Consider the following 16,866-nt stretch of genomic DNA (forward strand, 5'->3'; position numbering starts at 1 on the left):
TATTTTGAATGAATGCTATCTAATTAGCGCTTGCTAGCTAGCGATGTTCTCCATGTTGAATCAGCTGAGTCGCTCACAGTGTGAACGCAGGCAGAGTTGAACATTGATGATAATGGGTTTTTTTTATGGGAAAGATTAGGTATTACTATCTTGAAGGGCCTCTTTGAAAGAGAGAGAATGATGTCATTTGACCAACTTCAGTTTAAATATAAATTATTCAAAATCAAACTGGGCGCAAATTTACTTGGTGTTGTGAATTGTTTGATATAAGTAATTAAATAAGGCAATTAATGTTTAGTTTACTGTATATCAAGAAATGTAAAAGATGTACTATTTACAGTATTTACAGTTATAGTATTTACAGTAAATGTGACACGTCATGAGAAACCTGGTAATGGCAATTATTCAATGTTACTATGGATTTATTTACTTTGAAATACCTTGTTTCAGGCTACAGACAGAGATGCTTTTATTTTGATGTTTCAAGGAAATAGCTGCCATATGCTTTGTCGCTTGTGTGTGTGTTCAAGATGTCGGATGCAAGGTCCGCTGTTTCTTCCTTTTCTGTGAAACTGCAGCATGTGGGAGAATAAATGTTCAGTTTGAACGAAACCCGTTCTGGTCATTAAGATGAAGCTTCCACTAACACAAATGATCAATTACTTTATAAAATATGCAGTGTTTCCACTGTCTTTTCTACATGTGATTTTAATCTGTATTTTTCTTTTATTTATATTAATATTATATTGCTGATGTGTATGAAATGTGCTATATAAATAAACTTGCCTTGCCTAATAGGTGTATATTGAGACGCTGCTATGAGGCACTTTGTAAGAGCAGTAAAGGATGTAACTTCACAAACATGGGCTCAAGATCTGGGGATTGAGATAGATGAAGCCACATGGGTAGAGGTGTGGGATCATGCCAACATCCGGATATCCAGATATGTGTATCAAGTGCAGTACAGAGGTTGGTAGTTTTATACATTGTGTATGGATTTGTTTGCATATACAGGGTTTCTGGTTAAAATAGTTTCAATTAAACTTGGTGTTCAGTGAGGAATTGGACCTGAACTCAATATGCCTTTTGTTAGGAATACCAGACCCACATATTAAGGGGACTTACAGAAAAATATTATTTTGTAGTGCTCTCCATTAACAAATAAATCAATACACATGAGCCAGAAAACTGCTGCTGCACTGATCTCTATGGGTTGAAACTTCTGGCCACACCCCAATCAGTGATACCAATCAGGTAGTTTACCACTGACAGATGATGTCAAACACGGTCCGGTTCACGTACGTGGCTCACTGAGTTAGCCGGATAAGTTTGTTGACAATTTGAGATAAGCCCAGGATTTTCCATTTCATGAAGCAAGTTAAAGGATAACGCTGGTGTTTTTTAATGCATTTCTTACTGTCAACAAATCCTATGAAAATAACAAAATCAGCAATGATTTTGTTTTGCCAACAAGTCTGGTCCATGTAGCGGTGCCCAGTGCAGCCTCATGTCCCAGCAGCCATAGAACTCCATTGTATTAAAAACTATTAAAACCCGTCACAGAGCCATGCTGCTGCTCTGCAGCATATTTCATCATCACGATGCACCGGGCCGGACGACTTTTTCCTCAAACGACTTAATAAGCCGACCGTAAACACGTTTTCCATCTCAGGAAAGTAGTTCCGTAGCACAGAAAATAGTCCCCGGCGTAATGAAGAATTTGTTCCCGTTTGAATTTGATTTGGTAATAACTACAACAGTCTGACTTTTCATGGTAACAGTTAGCGATTTTTAAAATGTAAACTATGTCTTTGTGAGCTGTATTTAAAGGTTTTTAGCTTCCAATTGGAGCCAATGACTTCCGGGTTTACGGCTAAAAACGGAACGTGGGAAGTCAGAAAGTAACGGGTTTTGTTGACGGTAAGAAATGCATTCAAAAAATGTCAAACCAAAAAAATCAATAAAATCAATATAAATGTTACATTATGAGGAATAAAAAAAGGTGTTGCTTTGGTCAATTTCAGAATAGGGGGTACCAGTGTACGAAAGATTTATCTCACTTCAGCCGACATGTCCTGAAAATTTCAGCTCTCTAGGACATATGAAATTAGAATTTTTGAACTTTTGACTTTAATATTGTAGCGTCCCGTCAAGGCCCAATACGTTAAATAATCAGGAGAAATTATTATCTTGCAATTCAGTGCATTTATTTGGCTATACTTTGGTTACTGTCGGCCGCAACCTCGCCGTACAAAAACTCTCCCAGACAACCTAGCTTTTTTCCAGCTGGCAGAGAGATGGAACAACAACAACAAGACCCCAAAACCTACTTCCTTGACCCGCCTCCCCCTGCCTCTAACCAACAACAGGAATACTCAACACCCTAACACAGGTGATTGGCAGACAGCAGGTGAGAGGTACAAACTTGCTAATAAACATCTCCCATAACTGGCATAACTGACAGTAAACATAATCACATATTTAAACAGGGTTGCTACTATATCTATGAAGATTTGGTTATTATGCAATAAGCCACGCCCACTTTAATCAATCACGACCAAATTTCATTGCAGCACTACATGCTTGGACCCCTGATGATGTGAAACAGAGAAAAGCAGCAAATCTTAGCATTTATCAAAAATCTTAGCAATTATCAAAATTATAATAGATTAATCGACTAATTGATTAATCAACTTATTGTTTCAGCACTTATCTGTATCTACATCTGCTATGAGTTCAAATTGACTTTTACAAGATGGAGGACTTCCTCCTCTTTGTTGTGCTGTTGTTTTTCTGTTTGAGGTTTTGTTTGTGAGTTTTTTCAGCCTGTAGGAAGAACTGAGCCGCTTCAAACAGACCTGCAGCTGATAGGAGACACTGCAGAGTTCATTTATCCCTTATTCATTATATATATAATATATAATTTAATGTGATTCCATTCAGTATTCTGATGTTTCTGTTGTTCTGTTCATAATACTTTATTACTTTTATCCAAAAATGCCGACTGTCTCTGGCTTGATGCAGCTCATGCAGCAGTTTACAAACTTCAGCATTTGTTAGATTTGATGACGATATATGACAATATTTAATTTGAATTAAGAGCAATTTGTCACTGATTATGAACTTCAATAGCTACTTAAGATTTATGAATGTGATAATTACTCAAAAAGCACAATACTTTATGAGTATAGGCCTATCATCGATGTTGTTAGTATCAGCAAAAAGAAAGAAAACCATTACACAGCGAAATATAAAGTTTGTTGAGAGAATTTCATTAAATTATCCCAGTGTAACTCCTGGGTTTGGTGTGTAGATCCAAGATTATATGTTTCAATACAAGGAGTTATTTCATGCCAAGACATTTAAAGCTTTCAATTCTAAAATAAAATCTGAAAATCAATCGTAAACTCAGCTGGAAGTCGGTGGAAATTACAAAATCAAAACTTGAACAGAAATCCTATTTATTTCTATGAATTTTTCAAATGAGAGAACCATGTCGGGTTCCTGCAGTCTGGACTGTTTTCTCTCTGAAAGAACCAAACCTCTCTCACAACACTTCAGTTTGCACCTGTTAGTTTCTCTCAGTAAAGTTCCAGTAATCTGATTTACAGTCGTTTACCTGTTTTGTCTTGAATTTCCACCTCCCATGTTCCGTTCAGAAATGCGTCGATCTGATCTGGAGAAACAAGTGGCGCAGTTACTAAACTTCACACTTTAGACTTTGACTCCTCTACACAGGAAATCTGTTTTGGTTTTAGTCTCTGATCAAAGTGCATTTATTTTATAAGTGGAAATCTGATAAACTGCAATTTTATTGTCCCGAGGGCAATTTGATTTGCAGCCTGGGTTTAAAATACACATAAAACAACATGTAGTAAAGTACAGCGCCGTAGGCTACTGGGGCGGTGATAAGGTAGGTAGGTAGGTAAGGGGTAGGTAATTTATTATTATTATTTTTTTTATAATACAATAGGGGGAAGTGGGGTAATAGACTGAGAAAAAACTCACAATTTCTAGTGTCCTAAGTCTAAGTGTTTACATTTTTCGTGTTTTTCTCTCATTTCTCTTCGACCCAACATGTTGTAACATCACCTGTCCACCAGGTGGCGGGAGAGAGTCTGGACTCTGGATCTGGTTTGATCAAAAGCATCACAAGGATCCAGTCTGATAAGTAACAAACTGACTCAGAATCAGGAGGATCAGGCTGATCCTGGATTAAGGAACACAGTTTAATTATATATTCTGGTAATTTGACTTTCTGTCCTGAAACCTGGACTCAGTTTCAGAGTGAATCTGAGGCAGCAGCTGAATCTCCATCACAAACCTGAATAAACCAAATGAGCAGCAGACTCACCTGCTGCAGCAGCTCAGTGTTCAGGTCAAAGGTCACATCGCTCTCCAGCTGAGGTTTCTTCCTCCGCCACAAACACCAACAGCCTCGAAATGTGAAGTCATTTGTGGATCAGGAGTGAATAGTTACTAGGTTTACTTATCTGGATTTTTTTGTATAATTTCCAAATTTCTCAATCAGAACCTCAGAAATAATTATATTTCATAATTAACTCATTAAACTCAATTAATTCACAGCCAAAAGTTTCAGTCAAAACCTCATACAGCAGAACACAATGTGTGAAAATAAAGCTCCAACTATTCAAAATGTGAAACTGTATGAGAATCCAGATTCAACAATATTTCTGTCATTTTGTCTAATTCCAAAACTTCAAGACCTGGAAATTTATTCTCCATAGTTTGCAGAATTTCCCAGCCTGCACAGCAAGACTATCATGTAGATTATTTTTTGCATCACAAATGTCAAACCACATAAAGACTATTTTGTTCAAAAGGTAAATTTTAATCTGTAAGCAAATGATTCAGCACAATTCAGTTGAAGTGTTTCTTTGTTCCAAAAAGATCCAGCTGTTTACGGAGCGATCCGACCGAAAAACTAACATCAAAATCCTTCTGTTAATCAAAAATAGCTTCACCTAATCAAAAACATATGTACAAATTTACATACAGAAATAAAAACAAAGTCTCATGAATCAAAAGCAAAGGGAAACTCTTCCAACTCCCCCCCCCCCAAAAAAAACACAACTCCTCATCATTTTGAACTGCAAAATGTCGACAGTGTGTGTGTGTGTTTGTGTGTGTGTGTGTGTGTGTTTGCTCTGACGATGGAGCAGAAAGCTGTCGTTCCTTCAGTGGAAACAGCAGAGGATTTCATCACTAAATCCTCCTATAGCATAAAATCTATTGACTTCTGAATTTAAATGTAACATGTTGACCAGTAAAATGATTATTCTGACAACTGCTTTCTAAATTGACAAATTCAAACAAGGCAAAGCAGCCTCATTTATAAAAGAAAAAAAAACCTTTGGCCTGATCCTCACTTCTATAATACAAACATTTAATAGAATATGATAACAAGCACAGATCCTGTACAGACCCACAGCGTGTTCAACTGAAGCACTGCCACATGGGTAAATGACCTGATTCCATAACGTTATTTAAAAACCACGAGGCTTAATCCAACAACCGATACATGAGTTACACATGAAAAAAACAACAACATAATAAACAACAACATAATAAACAACAACATAATAAACAACAACATAATAAAGCCTGTAGCATGACACAAAACAGATTAGAAGGAGCTTTCAGTCACTTCTGCTGCAGCTTTCTGTCTCGTTAAATCCTCGACTCTCAGTCATCATCTTCTTCAGCTGATGAGCTGCAAGGAAACATATGAAGGAGTGTTAAGTAATCAATTACCTTTATCGACCTCTGTTGGCGACCAGTGGGAACTGCAACTACACTGACATTTGGGACGTAAAGCGAGTTGTGAAAGCCAGAAACCTCAGCAGCTGGACCGTAAAAGCCGAGTCACTGGTATTGATCAACAATACTATACAGATACATGATGTTTATTTTAAAAACCTGAATTAATAAGTTTAAGTGTCACATTCTAAACGTAAAACTTGAGATACCTCTTTGTGTACACACTTTAAAAAGACAAACTGTTCTCTTCCCACTGGAGCCGCTCCTGCTAAAATCAGACTCACACTGAAGAGTCGGTTTCCTAAATGCTACACAATGTTTATAAAAATGACTCAAAATAACTGAATAAATAAATATAGATGGTTGCACACTTCTCTCCATACAAAATATACTTCTTCAGGGTGTCATGACAATAAAAGCTTAAATAGAAACAGGTGTCTATTATTAGTGACGTCATATGACCAGCACCCAATGCTCCTTGATAACAAACTATATTTATTTCACAGTAAGCAATGACATGAAGTACAATATAAAAATATACTCATGTCATTTGACCAAACAAAATGTTTTTTAGAACAGAAATAATACAGTATACAAAAGCCTTAGGCACAAAATTCAAATAAATAATAAAATGAAAAGTTTCTAAATATAAAAAAAAAATGCCCACAAAGAGCAGTCTGCTGACACTAATGCAGAAAACAAATAAACTTCTAAGACAAAATTTATATAAAAAAAAATCTTGGTGCCTAAGGCTTTTGCACAGTACTGTATGTGCTACATCTTTTTCAAGATGCTATAACAAGAGTGGGTCCTTTACAATTTACATATTTAAAAAAAACTTTCTAGCAAGAAAGGTAGAGTAATTTTGAAAGGAAAATATATTAAAATTGTTGAACTGTAACCTTAGGATGAAGTATTGTTTTTCCCAATAAGCAAATTCAGCCTGAGTGAGAAGGGGTAAAAGGGATCAATATGTGGACAACATTTTTAGAATTTTAAACAAAAACTTTCAGGAGCCAGAATTGTGACGACTTAGTCTTCATATTCATTCAGTTTAACTCATTCAATTCAACTTTGAACTAAACTACATTTATCTGCAAAACATCAGAACTTTATTCTGATCCTGAGACAGAGGAGAGTTGAAAACTAAATCATGAAAACATAAATCATGTGGAGCTTTAAATTCTGAAGGTCACTGGTGGGAAATCTGTGTGGAGAAGACATATTACATACACACACACACACTAAGAGGAACACATTTGTTTACTGATGTCGCCTTACAGGGTTTCTGGGTAATGAAGTCATTCAAATAATTAGACAGTTCTCTCTAAATTGTTGAGTGCAGCTTTAATCAAGTTCTATCAGGTGGGCTAACAGTGGAACCAGTGGTCTTACTTTGATCCTGAAGGTCTGGGTTCAGTGCTGAAGTTTGGATTGGTGCCTTTGGAGCGGTCACTCTGTGCATCACTGCTGGCTGATGGAGACACTGATCCCTCCTCTTCACTCATCTTCTGGTCTTCAGTCAATCTATCAAATAGATCAGTAACACGGTTCACCAGAAAGACAACAACCACTTCGACAATGTACCTGTACACACAGTAGTGCAGCTAGGGAACAAGATATGGACTAGCTTATCTCTGTTGTGTTTTAACTGTACCAGTAACACACAATAATGCCTCAAGGGCCTTCTTCACTGTGATGTTGGGTATGAAGGTGATGTGGTTGTTTTGAAGGCAGAATACCTGAGGGCAGACAGATCTTCTTCTTTGGAGCTGAGAAGATGAGTTAGACTCCATTCTTGTGACCGACAGATGAGAGAATCCAATGCTTTTATTTCCTCCAGAATGCTGTTAACAGATAAGAAAAGAGGTTTAGACAAAAAGAAAGGTGACACAGATACACTACCAGTCAAAAGTTTGGACACACCCCATTTTTCTTTATTTTTATTATTTTCCACATTTTAGAATAATAGTAAATACATCAAAACTATGAAATAACACAAATGGAATCATGCAGTGACCAAAAAAGTGTTAAACAAATCAAAACAATCTTATATTTTAGATTCTTTAAAGTAGCCGCCCTTTGGAAAAGGCTTTGGAAAGAAATTCATACATAGGATCAACTTCACTATTTATATTTGTCTAAGAAACTCATTTCAAGCATTTAAGCAGAAGCCTTTAGATCAAAATGGCTTTAAGAGAATGAGGAACATCAGTCAGGTGGTCCAGACTGTGGACTGGTAGTGTATTAACAGTCTTAGTGTGGCTCAGTGGGTAGAGCAAGGCACTAACACTGCAGGGTTTGGGGTTTGATTCCCACTGAGACTGTTCATGCTAAAAACAAATGTTTCATCTCAGTAGCGAGGATTAAAGTTATTGCATTCTGGAAAAATGCATCCATTTTAGAAGCAGTTTCAGATTCGCTCCAAGTCTCATTTTACAAACAATCAGTGATTCCTCGACTCATCAGAGTTTACAGATAGTGCTGCTGGAACCATCAAAATGTTTTTACAATTATCATGTGAATGTTGTTTCTGGCTTAAATTGCTGATGAATGTCTGTTGTTTCTGGCTTAAATTGCTGATGAATGTCTGTTTTGATGAACAGTTGTATTGTTGAGCAGTGACCAGTGTTTATTCCCTTCCCATCGTCTCTCCTTGGTCTCCACACTGCTACCTCTGCTTGATGAAGACAATGCTCTCCTCGTCTCTAATGTAACAGTAAAGGGAGGAACAACTAAATGACAGAACAGAGATTTTCCCCTGACACTCATTTAAAGCTGTACTAGCCCAGATCTTTATGTACAAATCCAAAAGTGAAGAAGAAGAAAGAGCGTCCCATACAGCCCTATCTGAGACGCTGTAGATTTGTCTTATTTCCCAAGATTAAAGGTCTTCTATTATAAATTAACTTCCCCCCTATTTATGCACATATATGATTAAAGATGTTTAAAGCTGCACTAAGCAATTTTCCGACCACTAGAGGGTGACAGAAGCTGCTGGACTACGGAGGCCCCAAAGGACAAATCTAGCAAAGGTCCGTGCATAAATGCTAATAGCTAAGCTAACTGTACCTACTGAGAAATGTTGCCGGTTACCAGTCTCACGTTGACAGATCTTTCTCCTGCTGAAGGTCACATGACCCACAATGACAAATGAAGAGGCAGATAGCAAGTTCACTGGTTTAACAAGTTCACTAGTTTAACAAGTTTACTAGTTTAGAGGGGAGGAGACAAGCTAGTGTTAAAAAAAAAAGAAAAGCTGCTAAATGTAGCGGGAGGAGCTTCGTTCAGGAGCGGAACTTGACAACAAGCTTTAGAAAAGAGCTGAAAACAGCAACACAGCTGGATATCGGTTTATATCATTCTCAATGAATCTCAATGAAATCTCCACATCGCGCACACGGGTTCAGGATTGGTTAGAAGGTCTGCTATCGCTTATTGCAGGTTTAAAAATCACAGTTCAAATGTGATTTTGTTTGAGTGGCCAAATTTAAAGTTTTTGCACTTTTCGTCCGCACATGGACCGAGTTTCCCTGGTCGCTCAGGTCTGGAGGAGATGAACAGACTTCCAGTGACTTGATGATCGTGTTGCTTGCAGTGTGAACACAGTTATGGTCAAGCTTGTCAGCTAGTGATGCTTGGAGAACGTTTGAGGTAAGCTCTGAAGTCATGTTGTTTAATTTTTTCTGTTTATTTTGAATGAATGCTACCTAATTAGCGCTTGCTAGCTAGCTATGTTCTCCATGTTGTATCAGCTGAGTCGCTCACAGTGTGAAGGCAGGCTCAGAGTTCCCTGTTTACTCACCTACTGCAGCTAGGGAACAAGATATGGACTAGCTTATCTCTGTTGTGTTTTAACTGGACCAGTAACACCCAGTAATGCCTCAAGGGCCTTCTTCACTGTGATGTTGGGTATGAAGGTGATGGGGTTGTTCTGAAGGCAGAATACCTGAAGTCAGACCGATCCTCTTCTTCAGAGCTGAGATGAAGACTTTTACCAAAGTTTGGATGGATGAGAGAATCCAATGGTTTGGTTCTTTTTTCCTCCTGAAATGCTTTTGTGTCCTCTCGCAATGCTGTTGTTTTCTCTTCCAATGCTTTTGTTTTCTCTTGCAATGCTTTTTTGTCCTTTCGCAATGCTAATGTTTCCTTTTGCAATGCTGTTGTTTTCTCTTCCAATGCTTTTGTTTCCTCTCTTAACTGATTGATGAGAGAATCTGATGCTGTTCTTGCCTCCGGAGTGCTGTTAACAGAAAAGAGAAAAGAGATTTAGACAAAAGAAAGGTGACACAGATACACTACCAGTCAAAAGTTTGGACACACTACATTTTTCTTTATTTTTACTATTTTCCATATTTTAGAGATATCAAAACTATGAAGTAAAAACTGTTTAGATTCTTTAAAGTAGCCGCCCTTTGCCTTGATGGAAAGGCAAAGGTTATGCAAGCATAAGCCTTTAGATCAAAAGATGCGTTCCAAGTCTCATTTTACAAACAATCAGTGATTCCTCGACTCATCAGAGTTTACAGATAGTGCTGCTGGAACCATCAAAATGTTTTTACAATTATCATGTGAATGTTGTTTCTGGCTTAAAAATTCTTGATGAATGTCTGTTTTGGATGAACAGTTGTATTGTTGAGCAGTGACCAGTGTTTATTCCAAAGGCTGTCGGTTTACTTTGGAAAGTGATAGGGACAAATCAGTAGGGTGTCTGAAGGTTGTCCCTCAAAAATGTTATTACTCTTTAAAACACATTTACTGCAGCTCGCATTTGAATCATTTATTTCAATTCAGCAGTCCTCCAGTCACTACAACACTATACAAGCCCTCAATCACCATAACACTAACAAGCCTCCAATCTCCAACACTGGCAGCAACACTCCCTCTACTGAGGATGGCCCTGTCTGCACCGATGTCTCTGTGTACGGCCCAAATACATGCTGCACCTGTCACTGACAGACTAACTTATACAGCCCTGAGATGCAGTTTGTCCACCTTGTCCTGATGGACATGATCATGTTTCCCCTCTCTGTGATCATAATGTTACCTGATCCTCAGCTGTGGGAGATCTGCTGCTGTCTGCCACAGTGCTGCTTCTTGACTCTTCATCCTGGATATCAAATTGACATTGATTATCTGAGAGACTACCACACAGGAAGTGACCAATTCAAACTGACCAATATAACCCCCCCACCCACCCACATACACACACACTAAGAAGAACACATTTGTTTACTGACGACACCTTACAGGATTTCTGGGTAATGAAGTCCCTCAAAAACTTCGGACAGTTATCTCAAAGTTGCTGAGTGCAGCTTTAATGAGTTCTATCAGGTGGACTAACAGTCAAGCCAGTTGTCTCACTTTGTTCCTGAAGGTCTGGTTTCAATGCTCACACACACACACACACACACAAATGAATTAACAGCGGAGAGTGGGAGTCAGTGTGTGGGAGCAATGGTCAGCTGGCACGACACGGTTAACGGTTAAGTTACGTATTCCACGAACGTCACTTCAACACCACAATAACGTTACCAACCGTTAAGGTTCGCAGGACAGCAGAAGACGTGGATGTCTGTAAATCGGTGGAGAGTGGGGCTCACTGTGTGAGACTGAATGTGGCATTTAGCCCATAGAGGCCAACTCCTAGTCAAAGACGCCCTCTAGAGGCCATCTCACGAAGCGCATCGTCTAACGAAGCGACAGATGTTTGACTGACTGCCTGACCTGAATTTGGCTCCTGATGCCCTTGGCTGCGCCGTGGGAAAAAAAAGAAATAATACAAATTGTATCTCGATCTAACCATTCAACCTCTCTAAAATGTAGAGGATCCAGTCTGTAAAAGCGTTATTTCATAAAACCAAGATAGATAACAAGGAAGCACGCAAATCTGATTGGCTGTTAATGGGTGATGGTCGCAAAGCATTCCTTGGTCGAGGAGCTTGTTGAGTGACCGAGTTTCCCTGGTCGCTCAGGTCTGGAGGAGATGAACAGACTTCCAGTGACTTGATGATCGTGTTGCTTGCAGTGTGAACACAGTTCTGGTCAAGCTTGTCAGCTAGTGATGCTTGGAGAACGGTTGCGTAAGCTCTGAAGTCATGTCATTACCTTTTTTCTGTTTATTTTGAATGAATGCTACCTAATTAGTGCTTACTAGCTAGCTATATTCTCCATGTTGTATCAGCTGAGTTGCTCACAGTGTGAAAGCAGGAGCCTTTAGATCTAAATGTCTTTAAGAGAATGAAAAACATCAGTCAGGTGGTCCAGACTGTGGACTGGTAGTGTATTAACAGTCTTAGTGTGGCTCAGTGGGTAGAGCAAGGCACTAACACTGCAGGGTTTGGGGTTTGATTCCCACTGAGGCCGCTCATGCTAAAAACAAATGTCTGCATGTGTGGTGCTGTAAGGTGCTGTGAAAGAAATTCAAATGTTTCTGTGTTTATATTGTGATATGATCAAGGATGTGTAATGAAGACACTGTAAAATTTAGATTTCATCTCAGTAGCGAGGATTAAAGTTATTGCATTTTGGAAAAATCCATCCATTTTAGAAGCAGATTCAGATTCGCTCCAAGTCTCATTTTACAAACAATCAGGGATTCCTCGACTCATCAGAGTTTACAGATAGTGCTGCTGGAACCATCAAAATGTTTTTACAATCATCATGTGAATGTTGTTTCTGGCTTAAATTGCTGATGAATGTCTGTTTTGATGAGCAGTTGTATTGTTGAGCAGTGACCAGTGTTTATTCCCTTCCCATCGTCTCTCCTTGGTCTCCACACTGCTACCTCTGCTTGATGAAGACAATGCTCTCCTCATCTCTAATGTAACAGTAAAGGGAGGAACAACTAAATGACAGAACAGAGCTTTTCCCCTGACACTCATTTAAAGCTGCACTAGCCCAGATCTTTATGTACAAATCCAAAAGTGAAGAAGAAGAAAGAGCGTCCCATACAGCCCTATCTGAGATGCTGTAGATTTGTCTTATTTCCCAAGATTAAAGGGCCTCTATTATATATGAACTTCTCCCCTATTCATGTACATATACTGTATGATCAAAGATGTTTAAAAATCACATTGTTCAAATGTGATTTTGTTTGAGTGGTTACATTTAAAGCTATTGCATTTTTTAAACATCCATGCTTGTTTCCAGTCAGTTTCAGACTAACTCCAGGAAACGCATCACAACTGGACTCCTGATTGGCTCCCTCACTAAAGAATGACTGAAATCTATCCAATCAGGGTCCAGTTTGCAGCATTTGAACTGAAAAGCCTCCACTCCACAGGTTTCCCTCATTTGAATTAGAGGGTTAGGCTTCTGCTGTCCGCCAATCAGAAGCCAGTATTGTGACCATTTAAGCCTGATTTATGGTAGGGCGCTCGACACCTTTGATAAGTGTCGCTCGACAGAAATGACGTATTTTCAACAGAAAAAAGTGTCTCTCGACACTTTCCCAACATGTCGGCACCTGGAGAATTTTGTTATGTCGCGGACACCGTCACATTTTGTCGTGCAATGTGATTGGGTAGTCACATTGCGTCACACTAACGTCGCCATGGAGATTGTAGTTTTCACTGAACTGAACGTCCTTACTGATATTTTGGTCTGTAACTTTTTTGTCCTTGCTTAATTAACTAGTTTAATTAGTTTAGCTCGTAGCAAATATGGAGGGTATAGATGAAAGACTGGCAGAACAAGTTAGTATCGCCACCTGTATGATTCTTCAATGAAAGAATACAAAGATGTGCAGATGGCATTAACGTCGTGGAAAGAGATGCTGATACCCTGAATATCAGTTTGTTGGACTGCAAACGTCGGTGGAAAAATCTACGGGACAGGTAGGCTATGTTTACTATCCCTGCTGTCTTTATTGGTCAGACGAAAATGTTACAGTAGGCTAAACAATAACCACTCGGTGGTCGAGAAGATTATTCTGTATCATGGAAGTTTAACGTTAGGATAGCGTCTGGTTACCATGGAGACGACTGAAAACTTTCGCCGAAGCATAAATTACAAATGTCGCGCGGCTCTTTATTTTCTGTCGAGCGACACTTATCAAAGGTGTCGAGCGCCCTACCATAAATCAGGCTTTAGTCTTCACATTCATTCAGTTTAACTCATTCAGTTCAACTTTGAACTAAACTACATTTATCTGCAGAACATCATGAAGAACTTTATTCTGATCCTGAGACAGAGGAGAGTTGAAACTAAATCATGAAAACTGAATCATACGGAGCTTTAAATTCTGAAGGAAATCTTCTCCACACAGGAAGTGACCGATCCAAACTGACCAATCCAACCGCCATGCCCCCCCCCCCCCCCGCTCCCCCACTAACACACACACACACTAAGAAGAACACATTTGTTTGATGTCGCCTTACAGGTAATGGGTAATGAAGTACTTCAGACAGTCGGACTAACAGTAGAACCAGTTGTCTTACTTTGATCCTGAAGGTCTGGGTTTAATGCACGCACACGCACACACACACACACACACACACACACACACACACAGACACAGACACACACCACACAAATACGGTTCACTCACCTAGCTTTCTTCCCAGTGTCAGGTCCATCTGGATGGCTCCTTTTCCTCTTGGAGGTTTTACCTCGGTGACTCATTTCTCCTCCAGTGTTTCTACAGAGAACAGCAGTGAAGTCTGCAGTCAGTCTCTGGTTTGAGCAACAGTCTCATAACAGTTTGTGAAATGGACAGGAACAATGTTCAGATCCCCCCCCCCCCCCCCCCTTCCTTTCCACCGTCAAACTGCTTCCTGTCTGTAGTCCTGTCTCCTCCTGATCCTTTCCTGCTGGGGAAACTCATTTCTAACACTTTTCCTGGAAGAGACAGGCTGCAAAGTTTTTGTGTTCATTTATCCCTTATTCATTTTATAGCCTTTAATTTACCTCATTAAGTCATGAAGGCACTTTCATCATGCATACAACATAATCTGATCTTTTATTACATCTATTTTAAGTTTCACTCCAGATTTAATGTAATGATTCCACTCAGTATTCTGATATGTGTGTTGTTATGCACACAGCAATACTTTATTACTTTTATCCAAACATGCCTGTCTGTCTCTGGCTTGCTGCAGCTCGTGCAGCAGTTTACAAGCTTCAGCATTAGTTAGATTTGATGATACATCCTACTATCCTACTATAAATGGGGAAGTCTCTGTCCGTCCGTCCGCATCCATTTTGCTCCTCAACGGGTTGGCCAATCAATCTGAAACTTCTTTACAAGGAACTTAAAATGTTTCACGCCACGACGGTTAAAGCTTTAAACGTAAAAAAAAGAAATACAATCTTGAAATGAAAACATAATCAAAACCGAACAGAAATCCTAATTATTATTTCTATGAATGTTTGATCCATGGAGAAGAGACTGTTTTCCCTCAGAAACAACCAAACCACTTCAGTTTCCACCTGTTAGTTTCTCTCAGTAAAGTTCCACTAATCTGATTTACAGTCATTTACCTGTTTTGATATGAAAATTCACCTCCGATGTTCCGTTGAGAAATGCGTCGATCTGATCTGAAGAACTGAAAAAAATGGCGCAGTTACTAAACTTCACACTTTACTTTCACTTTGTTGTTTCTGCACACAGGATCCACCTACTGGTCTGAGTGTGTTTCAGTCTCTGATCAAAGTGCATTTATTTTAAATGAGGAACCTGTTGAATGCATTGAATTTATTCTATTTATTGATAATTCATGCAGAAACTAAAGCGTCTTCACCAGCTGTGTGCAGTTTTCATGACAGAAATATTTCATCAGTGAATCAGAGTTGCAATGAAACTTTATCTTGTAAAAAATCTAATGATCTCTAATGTGCTCAGTTAAAAAACATCTGATACGATTTTGATCATTGGTTTGGATTAAACCAGATTTAAAAAATAATAATAATTAATTAATTAATTAATTGTATAAGTGATAAGTGATCATCTGTCCACCAGGTGGCAGGAGAGAGTCTGGACTCTGGATCTGGTTTGATCTACAGGATCAGAAGCATCCAGTCTGATAAGTTTAGGAGGAACTGACTCAGAATCAGCTGGATCAGGCTGATCCTGGATCAGAGAATCTGTCTGGTTCTGATCCAGAATCAAAGTTTTGAACTGGATCCTGGTCAGTTTGGATCTGGAGCAGCAGTGATGTCGGCTCTGTGTGTTTTGGGTTCTTGATGGAGGTTTTCTGACTTGGGCGACATCCTGTATCCAGGATGTATTTGTTGACATGATATAGGCCCGATATATTTGTATTTATATGTCATTTTTTATGATGCACTGCTCCATGAGACATTGATACAGGCCCATCTTCTGATATTTTTTATATACTTAGGCACTCTATTCTTATGATGTACTATTCCTTAATACTGATGTAGGCTCATTATCTATTATTGAAATACTTTTACTATATTGTTGGTTGATACATTTTCACCTGTAGGAAGTCTTTTGGATATGCACTCTTTTTTCTACTTAATTGGATCCTGGAGCAGCAACACACATGAATGACAGACTGTGGATTAGAGTTACAGTGGTTTAATATTCTGGTAATTTGACTTTCTGTCCTGAAACCTGGACTCAGTTTCAGAGTGAATCTGAGGCAGCAGCTGAATCTCCATCACAAACCTGAATAAACCAAATGAGCAGCAGACTCACCTGCTGCAGCAGCTCAGTGTTCAGGTCAAAGGTCACATCGCTCTCCAGCTGAGGATTCGTCGTCCACCACAAACACCAACAGCCTCGAAATGTGAAGTCATTTGTGGATCAGGAGTGAATAGTTACTAGATTTACTTATCTGGATTTTTTGTATAATTTCCACATTTCTCAATCAGAACCTCAGAAATAATTATATTTCATAATTAACTCATTAAACTCAATTAATTCACAGCCAAAAGTTTCAGTCAAAACCTCATACAGCAGAACACAATGTGTGAAAATAAAGCTCCAACTATTCAAAATGTGAAACTGTGTGAGAATCCAGATTCAACAATATTTCTGTCATTTTGTCTAATTCCAAAACTTCAAGACCTGGAAATTGATTTTCCATAGTTTTGCAGAATTTCCCAGCCTGCACAGCA

General features: G+C 38.8%; 1 protein-coding gene across 2 annotated transcripts in view; it reads right to left on the reverse strand.

Annotated features, from left to right (window-relative positions):
* The window catches only part of LOC139922797 (NACHT, LRR and PYD domains-containing protein 3-like), a 40,708-nt gene extending 25,342 nt beyond the window's left edge, over positions 1–15,366 (reverse strand). Inside the window, exons 1-2 of one of the 2 annotated variants that reach the window (XM_078287401.1) lie at positions 15,265–15,366; positions 14,333–14,422 (exon numbers count right to left, since the gene is read on the reverse strand). In XM_078287401.1, coding sequence (XP_078143527.1) covers positions 14,333–14,406 — 74 coding nt within the window. In that variant the 5' untranslated portion in view covers positions 14,407–14,422; positions 15,265–15,366. Of the gene's footprint in view, positions 1–14,313; positions 14,423–15,264 lie in introns of those variants that run through there. The other variant, XM_078287405.1, reaches the window with a different exon arrangement.
* Between the last annotated feature and the right edge of the window lie 1,500 nt (positions 15,367–16,866).

The sequence above is a fragment of the Centroberyx gerrardi genome, chromosome 12, assembly GCF_048128805.1.
Source record: "Centroberyx gerrardi isolate f3 chromosome 12, fCenGer3.hap1.cur.20231027, whole genome shotgun sequence".
Classification (NCBI taxonomy): domain Eukaryota; kingdom Metazoa; phylum Chordata; class Actinopteri; order Beryciformes; family Berycidae; genus Centroberyx; species Centroberyx gerrardi.